At 36.1% G+C, this 16,489-nt stretch overlaps 1 protein-coding gene across 1 annotated transcript in view; it reads left to right on the top strand.

Annotated features, from left to right (window-relative positions):
- Nucleotides 1–16,489, top strand: part of shot (dystonin-like protein short stop) — a 1,739,701-nt gene that overhangs the window by 566,189 nt on the left and 1,157,023 nt on the right. The window contains exons 29-30 of the mRNA XM_090380932.1: nucleotides 2,341–2,487; nucleotides 15,956–16,180. Of these exons, the coding sequence (XP_090237058.1) occupies nucleotides 2,341–2,487; nucleotides 15,956–16,180 (372 nt within the window). The remainder of the gene's footprint in view (nucleotides 1–2,340; nucleotides 2,488–15,955; nucleotides 16,181–16,489) is intronic.

Here is a 16,489-nt window from a genome sequence, read left to right as displayed (position 1 = left end):
ACATAATATATGAGTTGTTTTTTTATGTAATCCTTTAGTAAGTAAACTGTTCTCTCATTTAGTGGATATTTGTATCAATTTGTGTTAGTAGGTAGATGAAACCACCAAGTTCATATTTGCTTACTGGACATTGATCCATTAGGAAGAGATATCTGGGCTGGCTGTCTTTTTATGATGGCATTGCAACTTCTTGGAGCATAGTTTTTTATTTGTAATCCTTTTAAGTGCAAAGCAGGCATTTTCTTTTCAAAAATTGAGGTTTATTTTAGCTTTTGCTTATTAAATGTACTCTTTTATACCTTAAAGAAAAGGTAAATATATTAAATCTACCTCAGTATATTTCTTGCTGTCTTTCTTGTCCTGTCTGGTAAGAGTGGTAGAACAGTCTATGTTCATTCACATTTAAAATGCCCTTCTGGGCATAATACTGCAAAATGTGCTTCCCATTTTATTGCTATTAGTGCATATTATTAGTACAATGACTCATTTGAAATCTTTGCATAACTTGATAGATATATTTTTGACTTTTTCTTTTATCATAGATTCTACTGATAGGCAAGGTTTTAGTCTTGCATGGAAAAAAGTAGTCACCTCAGCACTTGTTTTTTTTCCTCTACATATTTTCCACCTTATGTTCCACTTTTTGCTATTTTTCATTCACATCATGATTTTAAATAATGAGGTGGAATAAAATATTTTTTAGCAATTTGCACTTTAGATTTTACACTTTTATCATCTTTGTATCACTTCCAACTTTTCCAGATTATGTAACTCCTTTTCTAAAATATGTAATTTCCTCATTCCAGCTATGTTTGCCCTTGTACCAAGATACTGTCGGCTTATTTTGGTTGCTGTACCAAAATTGTTTTGATCCTATAATGGAATGGGGGGGTGAACCTTAAGAAAATTAAAACTCATGATATATTAATGCAAAATAGCAGAATTGTTATTTTTTAATTCTGCAGTGAGCACGCTAATTGGCCATATTCACTAAATGTAAATACAATTCAAAATTTAAATATTTTCATACTTTAGACATTAATTTTTGTATTTCAAAATCTTAGAAAGGCAACTAGATTTTTTTAAAATCAAAATACAGTAATAAACGTTTTCATAAATCTTATTGTTACATTTAATATGCCTAAATTGTAAGCATAATACTCTAATAAAATCTTACCGTTATGCTATATTGTGCTACATGTTTTCTGCCTGTATTGTAAGCAAATCTTACAATCATTCCTATATTGCACTACTTGTTGTATTGTGTAGGTATAACAACATATACTTATTTGTAGGCATATGAACATAACAGTCAGATTTATGAAAAAGTTTACTACTGTATTCTTATTAAAACAACAACAACAACAAAAAAAAAAAAAAAAAAACATATATATATATATATATATATATATATATATATATATTCTAGCTGCCTTTTTATTTTTAAATGCAAAAATTTGTGTACACAAAAATTTGTGTACAAAATTTATAATTTTATTTTCAATTGATGAATATGGTCAAAATTAACAGTCCATTTTAACAACTCCAATAATGTGACTTTGGGAAATACATGCAAAATAGTCACTTTCAAGATTCTTTTTGACTGATTTAATTCTCCACTTCTTTGAAATGGTAAAAGAAGTTAATGTAAACGGAAAGGAGAATACCATTCAAAAATTTGCTCACTAATTACCTACAGTTATCATAAATGAAAATTTCCATTTATGCACAAACTGATTATGAGTCACCAAACCAGATTGTGACTTAGAAATTCATTGTAGGCATATTTTGAATACTCCTCACTAAATAGATATGGTATTCTTACTTTGAATTACGCTAGACATCAAATTACTGGGATTGAAATAAAAAGATTTTACTGTATATTAAATATTGCTGTCTTCAAAATAAATAGTTTGAGAGTTATTTTGCAAAATAAATGATAATTTATGGCAATGAATGAATTAAATTTATCATAAAAATCTGCATTAGCATTGCTTTAGAACATTAAAGATTTTTTGATATAATTTTCTAAACCAACTGACCATTTATAAAGTTTATAAATATAGTATTTGGAATTATATCTCAGAAGAGTTTATGATAATGCTAGCAATTTGAATTATGTTCTGCAATCCTGAATGCAAGATTTTTAAGTTACATTCAATAAATGCTACAGTATTGAAAATCATCAGAAATTGAACATTGTGCATGCTGTGTTGTTGAGTTTATATTCTAATTGCTGAATATGAATGGCAGTGTGTTGCATGATATTTTTGTTGCACGTATATCAGTGTACTGTTTCAGTGACTTGGGATTTTTCTCCCTTCTCCTTTCCAAAATTAGATAGCAATTGAAGAAAGGTACAGATTCTGTGGAGATAATTTATGTCAGCTTCTTACTTGGATAGAGAGTGTAGAACTACAATTAGGCAATTCAGGACTCATTCAGGAGGGTCAGCATGAACTTCAAAACCAAATTTCTACAATTAAGGTAAGAAAATGCGAGCTCCTTTTTCTTGTTGTAAGCTATTAGTAGCAGTGATCTAGTTTTACAGCACTAAGAATGAAATAACTTGTGTCTAGGGCATATATGAGCTGATATTAAGCTATCTGAAAGTAGAAGTAAATGCACTTAACAACAAGCTTAGGATTAGGTTCCTTGAAAATGAGTGATTAACAGAAATGCTGTTAAGTGAATGATGATTTTCCATATACTTCCATGTTAGAAATGATAGAAGTGTTTCTTGGGGGGAGGGATATATATATATATATATATATATATATATATAAAATTAAAGGTAAGAGGAAAAGGAATAAAAGAACAGTAAGTAAAAAAAGAAGTGAGAAGTGAAAAAATGCAGAAGTTAATGAAAGTGAGAGAAACAGGGAGTGAAGATAATAGATAACTAATAAAATGTGCATTATAAAAATACATAATTACATAAAAATTGATCAAAGGAAGATGTTACCACACAACTTACAAAATTGGCCTCTCATCAGGTGCCAATGGCTGGAATTGCAAGAAAAATAGCAACATGTCATTTCTGATGTAAACCACAAACCAATGAGTAAAAAACTTAAAACATAGATGAAAAATTTTTTGTTACCAATATAAATTAAAATGAAAATGAATAAGGTTTTTATAGTTACCAAAATAAAGGAAAATGTAAAATAGCTAGAATTAAAAGGGGGATATTTTAGAAAATGGCTTGTGAAATTTGCAGTTGTAGTTACTAGTTACTTTATATATATGTGTATAAAGTGGGGGGAAGGAAAGAAAATGAGAAAGATAGATTATTATTATTTATTATTAGCCATATGGTGAAGGAAGCCTGAGGCTTATGCTGCACCAACCAAAAAAAAAAAAAAAAAGAGTTACCCTGAGAGAGAGAAGTAGAAGGGAATCACCAAGGAAGAAAAGAATGATGATATCTGGTTCAGGACCCTGGGTGTGCCAAGCCCATACTCACCAGATGTGAGACCCTGGGGTGGATAGTGATAGAAGAGAGGTAGAGATAACTAATAAAATATGCATAATAAGAAATAATTATAAAATTGATAAAATAATTATAAAATTGACAAAATAAGGTTGTTTCCACACAACTTACAAAAGACAGTGAATTCTTGAATGTCTTGTTCTTTCCACTTTCTTGTTATTCTATTCAATTTAATGTATATACACTGTGTTGCCACTTTATTTGTTACACCCTGCTGTGCACAAAAATGGTTAGTCCCACGTTGCAAGTCACATGACCATAGTTGTGGATATAAATGCAGCACAGCAACCTTTCTAGTATCAGTTAAGCATACAAACTGTAGCAAGAATGGAGAAAATGAGTCATCTATTGGACTTCGAACGTGGCATGATAGTAGGGGCAAGACTTGTTGGACAAAGCATCTCTGAAACGGCAGTTCTCCTGAACTTTTCACGCACTACAGTTTCAAGGGTGTATCGAAAGAAAACCTGTGAAAGAAAATCGCATGTTGATAGAGAGGTCAGAGGAGGATGGCTAGAATTGTGCAAGCAAACAGATGGGCCACAGTGTTGCACATCACGTCAGAATACAACCTTGGTGCACAGAACAAAATATCGAAATGGGCCACAAGTTGCACTTTGTCGCAAATGGGCTACAACAGCCGACTGCCACATCACGTACCTTTGTTATCAATGAAGAACAAGAGAGCACGCCTCCTGTGGGCACAGCAACACCAGCACTGGGCCATCGAGTATTGGAAAACAGTTGCTTGGTCTGATGAGTAGAAGTTCCTGGTGCATCATGTTGATGGAAGACTCAGAATTTGGCGGAAAAAAACATTAATCCATTGACCCGTCATGCCTGATGACTACTGTGCAAGGTGTTGGGGGGCAGTGTTATGGTGTGGGGAATGTTTTCTTGGCACATGTTGGGTCCATTGAAACCCATAGATTCACGTCTGAATGCCATATCTTACCTAAACATTGTTGCTGCAAACAAGTGCATCCGTTCATGTTGACAGTTTATCCTCAGTCAGATGGTTACTTCCAGCAGGATAATGCACCAGTGCACAAAGCCTGAATCACTATGAAATGGTTTCAGGAACATGACAATGACTTTTCTTTGCTGCAGTGGCCCGCTCAGTCTTCAGATCTCAAATTATTGAACATCTTTGGGATGAGCTGGAAAGGGCTGTTTCACTGCAGGTCTACACCTCCATCATATCTCAAGGAACTGTGTGACACACATTCATGTCTGCATGAATGTGTACTCTATTCCTGCACAACGTTTTCAGCATCTTGTTCAATCCATGCCTAGACAAATCCAGGCTGTTTTGAAGGCTAAAAGAGGATAGATGAATTTCATCTATCCATCTCTGCCTTTGTCTTCCAGGTTTTCTTCTAGCTCCTCTTGGGTACCATTCTGTTATTTTCTTAGTCCATCTGTCATCATGTCTTCGAGCTATGTGTCCTGCCCAAGACCATTTTAGTTTTTTAGTTTTGATAAGAATGTCCTTTACTTGAGTTTGCTGCCTAATCCACGTGTTTCTCTTCTTATCTAACAGTCTGATTCCCAATATAATTCGTTCCATTCTTCGCTGTGTAGTTCTCAGCTTCTTTTCCATTCTTTTGGTGAGTGCCCAAGTTTGACTTCCATAAGTCATGGTGGGGAGTATACATTGGTTCATTATTTTACATTTCAGACAAACTGGGATATTGCTCTTCACTATGTGACTATATTTCCTGAATGCTATCCATCCAAAATTTATTCTTCTCTTGACTTCCAGCCATTTATCATTATTACAGCTAATAACTTGTTCCAGATAAGTATATGACTCCACCTTTTCAATTACTGCTCCTTCAATCATTATTTCCCTTTCTGTGGCATACTTGTTCATGATTACTTTTGTTTTAGCCGTATTCATCTTTAGTCCAAAATCCTTACTAACTGTGCATAACTGATTAAGATTTTCCTCTAATTCTTTGCGATCGTGCCTTATGACCACAATGTCATCTGCAAATCGTAAATGGTTTAGGTACTCTCCGTTCACATTGACTCCTTTCTGCGACCAGTCTAATCTTCTGAAAGCTTCCTCAAGGCAGCATTAAACAGCTTCGGAGATATTGTGTCTCCTTGTTGAACTCCTTTCTAGATTTTAAATTTCCTACTGTCTTTATTAGACTAGATGAGTCTAATAAAAAAAATCATAATATGTGGGGTATCTATGCCTTGTCTTTCCAGTGCCCGAAACATTGCGGCCCCGGGTGCCAAGCGTTTCCGTGGCCAAGCGATTCTTGCGAGTTTATAAAGCGTTTTTCCTCCAAGTGACAGAGTTTTCCTTGTTTTTCTCTTAGAATTAATATTTTCTGTTAAGTAGCTCTACTTACTTAAAAACACTAAGAAGAGAGCCCAGAAGAAGGCAAGTACCTTTTTCTTTAATTTAGCTAGCTGTACTAACTTATTAACTCTACGCTTGGCCACCAAGCGGCACTGCTCCTGCCTCCCCGTGGCGGGGCCGGTAACCTGGATGGTAAAGGCAAACCCCCAGGGCAAAAAGGAGCGATCATGGATAAAAATCATTATCCAAACTTAGAGCCTTTGAGCTCAAGAGCGGAAGATTCTAAACCTGACCATGACTCAAGTCAACCTAAAAGACTGCGAAGAGAAGCAGAATGTCATGACGATTGCCCAAACTTCCTGGTGATTCATTCCCTATCTGCCCAACCTGTGGGTAAGTTGTCACCATTCTTAATTCAGAAAATCTTGGAGTCAATTGCTGGATCACCAAAAATGGTTAAAAGACTGCAATCCGGAGACCTTTTGATAGAAACAGCCACCTCAAAACATTCTGAGCGGCTGTTAAAAACAACATTTGGTGGGTTGACAGTAGAAATTACTCCCCACAAAACACTAAATTCATCAAAAGGTGTCATCAGCGAGTGGGACCTAATTACAGTCTCTGAAGAAGAACTACTCCAAGAACTCAGCAGTCAGAAAGTTGTAAATGTAAAACGGATCATGACGAAAAAAGATGGAAATCTTACTCCAACAAGATCCATCGTTCTGACATTTAGCACTCCAGACTTACCATCCTGTATTAAAGCTGGTTATTTAAACTGCCGGATTCGACCATACATCCCGAATCCTGTTCGTTGCTTTAAATGTCAGAAATACGGCCATTCCCAGCAGGCTTGTCGCGGGGAAGCCACATGTCCCATCTGTGGCTCTAAAGATCACACCCAAGCGGATTGTTCAGTCAAATCTCCTGTTTGTCCAAACTGCAAAGGAAGCCATCCAGCCTTTTCCAAAACTTGTGAGCTATGGATAACAGGAAAGAAAATACAAAAATACAAAATTGAAAATAAAGTCACGTTTCCTGAGGCACGTAGACAAGTTATGTCGACCATGCCTAGTGGTCGTTCTTATGCAGCTCGAACTAGAAACTTTGTTTCTACTGCAGCTCAAACGGATGTATCAGTTCCGCCTAACACCTCTCTAGCGAATTGGCTTAAATTTACACTTTCAACCTCTAAAAAAGATAATCCTCTGAAAAAAACTAGCGAAGCCACAAATACTGTAATCAGTATTCCTACTCATACCCCATTAGTCTCAGTTGAAAAAGAACAATTAAAATCTCACTCAGTCTCAAAAAAATGGAATCGCCTACCAATAATATGGATGTAGATGAGCTGCTAAGTAACGAGGAGCCCATTCTAGAACTCCATGCAGATGACACCATGGATATTGGACGCCCCACATTCCCAAAAAAAGACCGGAATAAATGTCCCACGAACAAAAAACAGTCAGACGAATCATCCTCAGCTAAATCTAAATAATGTATAACATCCTACAATGGAACTGCAGAGGACTAAGTAGTCGTTCTGATGACTTAAGGGATTTACTAGCTCAATTCAATCCCATAGGTGTATGCCTACAAGAAACTTTCTTGTCACCCCAAATTTCACCAAAATTTTCAAATTATGTGATATACAGACGAGATAGGAGTTCAAACTCTCCTGCTCGTGGCGGAGTAGCTATTCTTGTTAACTCTGACATTCCATCCAGGCCGATCCAATTGAGAACCACTCTAGAAGTTGTCGCAGCTCGTATTGCAGTTGGTATTTCAGTTACCCTTGTTTCCATCTATATTTCACCATCTCTACCACTTCCGCATTCAGAACTTGACATCCTGATTTCACAACTCCCAACTCCAATTTGTCTCTTTGGTGACTTTAATGGACATCATCCATTGTGGGGGTCTACTACAATGGATAGAAGAGGCAAATTGATGGAGGAATTCATGAACAATAATGATCTTAATTTATTAAATTCTGGATCTCCTACTTACATACACCTAGCAACAGGATCTGTTTCTGCATTAGACTTGTCAATTTGTTCACCATCTATCTTTCCAATCATGACATGGTCAGTTTTAACCGATCCCTTTAACAGTGATCATTTTCCAATTATTTGCTCACTACAAACAAGAGTAACTCCGAATCCTGTTCAACGATCCAACTGGCAGTTTAAAAAGACAAACTGGGGAGGCTATTGTGCCCAAATACTCTTAGACAGATGTTATGTTCAAAGACAACATATTGATGAAGTAAATACTTATATAATCAATCAGATTCTCACTGCAGCTAATGGTTCCATTCCAACATCCACGCCTTATCACAAACACAGAAATAACTGGTGGAATACAGATTGTTTAATTGCCAAACAGGAAAAAAACCGTGCTTGGAATAATTTCCGTAAGTATCTCACCACTAGTAACCTAATTGCTTATAAAAAACTCAAAGCGAAAGCTAGACAAATTAGGCGGAAAGCGAAACGGGATTCTTGGATTGCTTTTGCCTCAACCATTACCAAAGACACGGATACACGAGTCATCTGGAAAAGAATACAGGCATTAAATGGCAAATTTACTCGGCTGCCCTCTCCGATACTTCATTGGAGAAGGAAAGACATTTCTACTCCTGAAGAAGTTGCAAATGCATTAGCAGAATCATTTGCAAAAATATCAGCTTCTGCCACCTATGCGTCCACCTTCCAGAACATCAAAGCAGGTGCGGAACGGTATAAAATCAACTTCTTCACACGCCGCTCACTGCCGTACAACCAACCGTTTACATTAATAGAACTTCAAGAATCATTAAACAGATCTTCCAATAGCGCTGCAGGTCCAGATGGAGTTCATTACATTATGCTAAAGCATTTACTTGATGAAGACTTGAGAACTCTATTAATTTTTTATAATCGGATCTTCACCGAAAATGCCTATCCTTCTTCATGGCGCCATTCGTTCGTTATCGCCTTACCAAAACCAGGAAAAGATCCTTCCTGTGTTGAAAATTACAGGCCAATATCTCTTACGAGCTGCATGGGAAAAATTTTCGAAAGGATGGTTCATACTAGGCTCACCTACATCCTGGAGTCAGAGAATCTCCTTCCAGAACAACAATATGGCTTTCGGAAAAATAGATCAACGCTGGATGTGCTTATCAAAGCCGAATCTCATATCCGCAATGCCTTTGTCATGAAACACCATCTAGTCATGGTCAATTTAGATCTTGAAAAGGCATTTGATACAACATGGCGTCATGGTATTATTAGGGACCTTTACCATCTGGGGCTTCGGGGCCATTTGCCGGAAACAATTCAAAATTTCCTGCAATTGCGCTCTTTTCAAGTCCGATACAAAAACGTCCTCTCTACATCTCACATACAGGAAGAGGGAGTTCCGCAGGGATCAATACTCAGTCCAACACTGTTTTCAATCCGAGTTAGCACAATGACACGAGATATCCCAAAAACTGTTCAAACTTATATGTATGCAGATGATCTTACCATTTCCTGTCAATCTCAAAGTATGAATACCATTGAACGGCAGCTGCAACTAGCCATAACCAAAATAGAGGCCTGGACTTCACGGAACAGTTACAGATTGTCAGAAAAGAAATGCACTGTCACTCACTTTTGCACGAAGCGAGCTCTCCATCCGGAACCTGAATACAAATAAACAATACTCCAATCCCGCTTGTTAATACCGTTAAATTTCTTGGACTATTACTAGACCGCAAACTAAATTTCCAAGCTCACATCACTCATTTGAGAACTTCTTGTTTAAAGCATTTAAATATACTTCGTTCGGTCTCATCTATGTCACGTGGAGCTGATCGGTGTACTTTGTTGCATCTTTATAGAAGTTTAATCCGTTCACGACTAGATTATAGTTGTCCAGTGTATGACTCTGCCAGGAGCACTACTTTAAAACGGCTAAATATGATCCACCACAGTGCTCTGAGGACTGCACTAGGAGCTTTCAGGACTTCTCCTATCCAAAGTCTATATATTGAAGCGCATGATCCCCCATTACATCTGCGTAGAAAAACACTATTGCTTCGCTACGCTGCTAAGATCCAGAGTCTACCATCGCACCCAAGTTGGGAGTATCTCTTTAATACCCGTTGGGACGCCTTCTATGAGAGCAAACCAAATGAAAATAGACCCGCCTCTATCAGGATAAAAGAGCTTGTTCAGACTTGGAATATCAATTTAAATGAAATTTTCCAAGACACAACTACACCTGTTGCTCCGTGGACATATGTGTCTGTCTCTCAAGATACATACTTCCTCCAGTGGGGGAAAAATATACCTTCCTGCAATATCAGACAGTTACATTCAGCTCATGCTATGAACAACCATGCCTGTAAAATTTATACGGATGGTTCAAAAACTGAGAGTACGGTAGGTGCTGCGGCGGTTTTCCCTTTATGTACAATTTCAGCCACTCTACCGCTTGCCTGCAGCGTCTTCACAGCCGAATTATATGCCATTAAGTTAGCGCTTAGTAAGATAATTGAGCTTTCCATCTCATCTGCCATAATTTACACAGATTCTCTTAGTGCTGTCTCTGCCATAAGGAAGAATTCCTCATTTCTCACCCTACATTGAAACAGATTCATTCCCAGCTATTCGTTTGCAGTGTGTCCAATCAGTCAATGAGATTTTGCTGGATCCCTGGCCACTCAGGCATTCCGGGAAATGAAAGTGCTGACTTTGCCGCTAAACATCCGGAAACCACTCTCTCACAACATCCTCAGGTTCCTTTCTCTGATTTTAAGTCTGTCATACGCAAAGCCTGCTACAATAAATGGTCACAGACCTGGAAAAGTGACACTAACAATAAACTATACCAAATAAAAGAAGACCCAAAGCTGTGGCTGTCTGGCTTCCGAAGAAACAGACGAGAGGAAGTAGTACTGGCAAGACTGAGAATTGGACACACTCACCATACTCATCTCTTCCTATTATTGGGAGAAAGCCCACCACAGTGCTCATCCTGTCAGACGCAACTTACAGTCTGTCATTTCCTGGTTGATTGTCCCTTGCATTCAACCATCCGGTCAAACACTTTTCAATCACTGTCTACATTGAATATATCACCTGATTTATCTCGCATCTTAGGAAATGAAGCAAATATTGAAGAACTTTTATTATATCTAAAACATATTGGTTTGTACAGAAGTATATAATTTAATCTCTCTAGCAATACATATTTTGTAAATTAACGATTAGGAGACACAATTTGGCCGTAGTAGCCCTTGTGTCGTTAAACCGAACTACAACAACAACCGAAACATTGCTTTATGCTGTATGGAGTCAAATGCCTTTTCATAATTCACAAATTCCAGGCATAATGGTGTTTTATATTCATTTGCTTTCTCTATTAGCTGCGATATTACATGAAAGTGATCCATAGTTGAGAATCCTATCCTAAAGCCAGCTTTCTTTCGGTTGATTCTCATCAAGTATTCTTTCTAATCTGTTAGTAATGACCCTTGTGAAAACTTGTAGATATGGGATAACAAGCTAATTGGTCTATAATTTCCAATTTATCTCCTTTCTTATGCAGTAAAACCATGATTGCATTATTCCACTGCTTAGATGTCACACCTTTTCTAATGCACTTTGTGAAGAGCCTTGTCAGTTTTTGTGTTATGTCTCTTCCTCCCAATTTTAACAACTCTACAGTAACTTCATCTTCCCCTTGTGCTTTCTGATTCTTCATTTTCTTCAATGCATGTTCTATCCCATCAGGAAGAATATCGAGTATGTCGTATGTGTTTCTAATTTGCAATCCATCTTCCCCACTGCTGGAATCATTCCCTTGCTCCTTGTATAATTCTCTATAGTAGTCTTCTGCTATTTGAATTATGCCTTCTCTGCTGTTTATAAATACACCCTTGCTATTCTTCAGTGCTTGTTCTACTTTTCTTGTGTTAAATTTTCTTATGTCCTCTCTGAGTCTCTTTCTAATCGCTTTGCATAACTCAGTATACCCAATTTTTTCCTTGTCAGTGTTTATCTTGCTCTTCATTTTTCACCTTCGGTTCATCATAACAAGTGTTTCTTGACTAATTTTTTCTTCTTTGGATTTCTTTTTCCCTATAGGTTTCTTGGGCTTTATCACTTTCAGAAAGTTGTAATATTCCTCGTCGATATCTTGGTCCTGAGCAGACTGCAGAAGCTGAAACTTGTTCTTAAGTTCCAGTACATACTGCTTTTTCTCCTCTTCTGTTATCTCTAAGACTTTTGTATTATTTACTCGAGTCAGTTTTTTTTTCCTTTCCTTTCCTACATCTATATCAAGTGTTCATCTTACCATTCTGTGATCACTTCCAACATTTACCTTATTCAGGATGGTAACATCATTCACAATATATCTACTGTTAGTGAGGATGAAGTCGATTTCATTAGTTGTTAATCCATTTGGATTAACAACTAAAGGCTCTGATTCATTAACCAACCCATGACAACGCGATGTATTACCTAAGATGCGCAAAATGCTTGCTTGCTTTTTCTCACTCATTGGGGTTATTTTATTTGAATCTAAAACCAAACAAAAAATAAGATAGTTATCAAACTCAAGCTCTTTGATGCCATTAAATATCACACTGTGCACAGTTAAAATAAAAATATCACTGGTCACTTACCTAAGAACTTCGAACTGTGCCATGCCCAGGCTAGGCCATCGATTAGAAATAGCTTTCTATATTTTTTTACAATAAAAGCATCGCTAATACCGGATATTGCACTGGGCCTTTTATAAACATGCAACGTAATAATTGGGAGGAAGAGACATAACACAAAAACTGGCAAGGCTCTTCACAAAGTGCATTAGAAAAGGTGTGATGCCTAAGCAGTGGAATAATGCAATCATAGTTTTGCTGCATAAGAAAGGAGATAAATGAGAAATTGGAAATTATAGACCAATTAGCTTGTTATCCAATATCTACAAGTTGTTCACAAGGGTCATTACTCACAGATTAGAAAGAATACTTGATGAGAATCAACCGAAAGAGCAAGCTGGCTTTAGTACAGGATTCTCAACTATGGATCACCTTCACGTAATATCACAGCTAATGGAGAAAGCAAATGAATATAAAACACCATTATGCCTGGCATTTGTGGATTATGAAAAGGCATTTGACTCCATACAGCATAAGGCAATGTTTCTGGCACTGGAAAAACAAGGCATAGATACTCCATATATTATGATTTTGAAGAAAATATATGAGAATGCTACATCCTTTATTAGACTAGACAAAGACAGTAGCAAATTTAAAATCGAAAAAGGAGTTCGACAAGGAGACACCGAAGCTGTTTACTGCTGCCCTTGAAGAAGCTTTCAGAAGATTAGACTGGTCGCAGAAAGGAGTCAATGTGAACATGTGAACGGAGAGTACCTAAACCATTTACGATTTGCAGATGACATTGTGGTCATAAGCCACGATCCCAAAGAATTAGAGGAAAATCTTAATCAGTTATGCACAGTTAGTAAGGATTTTGGACTAAAGATGAATATGGCTAAAACAAAAGTAATGATGAACAAGTATGCCACGGAAAGGGAAATAATGATTGAAGGAGCAGTAATTGAAAAGGTGGAGTCATATACTTATCTGGGACAAGTTATTAGCTGTAATAATGATAAATGGCTGGAAGTCAAGAGAAGAATAAATTTTGGATGGATAGCATTCAGGAAATATAGTCACATACTGAAGAGCAATATCCCAGTTTGTCTGAAACGTAAAATAAGGAATCAATGTATACTCCCCACCATGACTTATGGAAGTGAAACTTGGGCACTCACCAAAAGAATGGAAGAGAAGCTAAGAACTACACAGCGAAGAATGGAACGAATTATATTGGGAATCAGACTGTTAGATAAGAAGAGAAACACGTGGATTAGGCAGCAAACTCAAGTAAAGGACATTCTTATCAAAACTAAAGAACTAAAATGGTCTTGGGCAGGACACATAGCTCGAAGACATGACAGATGGACTAAGAAAGTAACAGAATGGTACCCAAGAGGAGCTAGAAGAAAACCTGGAAGACAAAGGCGGAGATGGATAGATGAAATTCATGAGTTTTTGAGTAGTAAATGGATGGCCAGTGCTCAAAACAGAAGGAACTGGAAAGTTGCTGGAGAGGCCTTCATCCTGCAGTGGATTGAAAATGGCTGATGATGATGATGAACTCGTTACTCCGTTTTCACTTGCACTTATTGTGTTACTTGTAATTTGTGTGTGCCGTGTTCTTTGTTATTGATTGCTTATGGTTTTAAATTTTAACCCCCACCCACAAATGTCAGTGAACAGGAATGTCAACTAGTTCGTATATACATATTACAGTATGTATTAATTATTCCGATTATCACATATTTTCTTGCGATTTTCATGTATCATTTAATTTTTTAATTGGTGAGGTAATAAAGGGTAAATTTGTGCTTAATATATCTTTGTTTTTATAGCCTGTGGATAATATTCCTCCTATTTTCGCTAATTAGAATCGCTGTTTAATAGAATTAAAATTAAATTCACAAATGTGATCACAATGATGATGAACGTAATAAGGCGAAAATTGCAAAAAAGTAGAATCAGAATATAATGAAACATTTTAATAAACACGAAAATTGCAAATATATTCAGATTACTCTGTGGACCATCAAAATTCCCTCGTGGACCACTGGTTGCCGACCACTGAACTAGACTGATTACCAACTTCAGGGCGGTGTCCATAACCAATTGTAATATATTGTCAGAACCAACATGCTCTGTGTCAGTTTTTGCATGCATATGGTTATTTGTTTGTTTTCATTAAACATTAAATAAAGTATTGAAGCCACTGCCATTCATTTCAGTTTTACAAAAATAGTTTTATTGAACTTAGCATGTGCTAAATTATCAAGAAATCCATAAAACTGAATTCTCTGTTAATAACCAGATTTCGATGGGCAAAGTATTTCGATAATTATTGAAATATTTTGCACATAAATCATGTGGGCAAAGTATTTTGCTACTTTGCATTCTGTGGTTTCTTGATAAGATTAGAATGTAGTACAATTTATGATATATATATATATATATATATATATATATATTTATTTATTTTTATTTATTTATATTTTTAAATAAGATTAAATTCTCATATTATCATTCTATCTTCTTATGATATTTTATTGCATTTTTATTCTATTATTCCATATTAGTAGCAACATAATATATAAAAACATGGGCACCTCCTCTTTGGTGACTATAAAATTTTGGTGCTGGCTGGAATGTGGAGCTCTGATGCATTTTGTTCTAATTTAATATGTAAATAATCAAACACTAAAAATGCCTGTTCAGATTTGCTGGGGATTTCTAATTTTTGGTTTCTTATGCTAAGGAATGCATGCTAGTGTCTCAGTGTACTGAAACCTACATACCTGACTCACCTGAACTGTAGTAATCAAAGAGCAAAAACTCTAAGAAATGGCTGATGCCAATTTTAATATATATATATTTTTTATAATGCCATATATATATTTAAAATCCCCTGGCCTTTTGGCCGTGAAGGGAAAGTTGCAACACTTAAGTAACCAGTAACCAGTTACAATCAGATGTTACAATAAAGATTCTCTCTCTCTCTCTCTCTCTCTCTCTCTCTCTCTCCCCCTCCCTCCCTCCCTCCCTCCCTCCCCTAATTTCTTGAGGTTCTTTACAAGTATAATTCCATAAACAATAACAAATAAACTTCACTTTCAAAACCGCTAAATTGTTTGGAATAGTACTGAAAAATTTCAGCCATTAACTGCACCAATATTTCAGAGGAAATCTGTTTAATATTTTTTAATTGGAATGCTGGTATTATAAAGTATGTTGTCATTTATATCATCTATGTGTTACAGTTATTGATATTACCAGACCTTTAATCCTAAGGAAGTGTGCCACATGATTCAGCCACTATTGGTAAATATATTAAACAATAGTGCTATTCACATGAATAGTGATTTCCCATCTAACATTTAAAATGATCAGTTCTACCTAGTACTAACTAATTTACATGCACTAAAGACTTTATTGCTGTCTACATCAAATAAAGTCATATTCAATAAAGTCATATTATAGTTAATTAAATACGTTTTATTTTTTGCAGAATATTAAATATGATCTTGATGGACACCAACGTGAAGTATCTAACTGCAGTGATGAGGTTTCTCAACTTATACAACAGGGGCAAGCAGTCTTGAGCAAAGAGGAGATTCAACTTCTACAGAAGAAATCTGATTCATTAAAGAAACGTTATGATAATTCTTGTAGTGAGAGTGAAAAGTTGCTTAGGCGATTAGCTACTGCCCTTGAAGAGTTACAAAAATTTACAGTATGGAGTTTTCATTAATTTTTGTTTGTTGTGTTGCATTCTGAAATGTATTTAAGAATTTATTAGCTGTAATTAGTATTAGGAGTAAAAGAACGGTAATTTTTACTGCAAAGGAAATGATTTTGTCTCAAGGCCACATAGGTAAAAGTACATTAATTATACCACAGAACTAAGGTAGCAAATACAACAATTAAGTCCATATACACTGGATACTGCTTATGAGATACTTTGAGACACAGCTTAATTGGTAACAAGAACTGATTCATAACAAAGAGAGCAAAGACTTCTTTACTGATGTGAAATCTAGAA

This window comes from Mastigoproctus giganteus, chromosome 9, assembly GCF_048544385.1.
Source record: "Mastigoproctus giganteus isolate SK-2022 chromosome 9, ASM4854438v1, whole genome shotgun sequence".
NCBI lineage: Eukaryota > Metazoa > Arthropoda > Arachnida > Uropygi > Thelyphonidae > Mastigoproctus > Mastigoproctus giganteus.
This window is presented reverse-complemented; position numbering and strand designations above follow the sequence as displayed.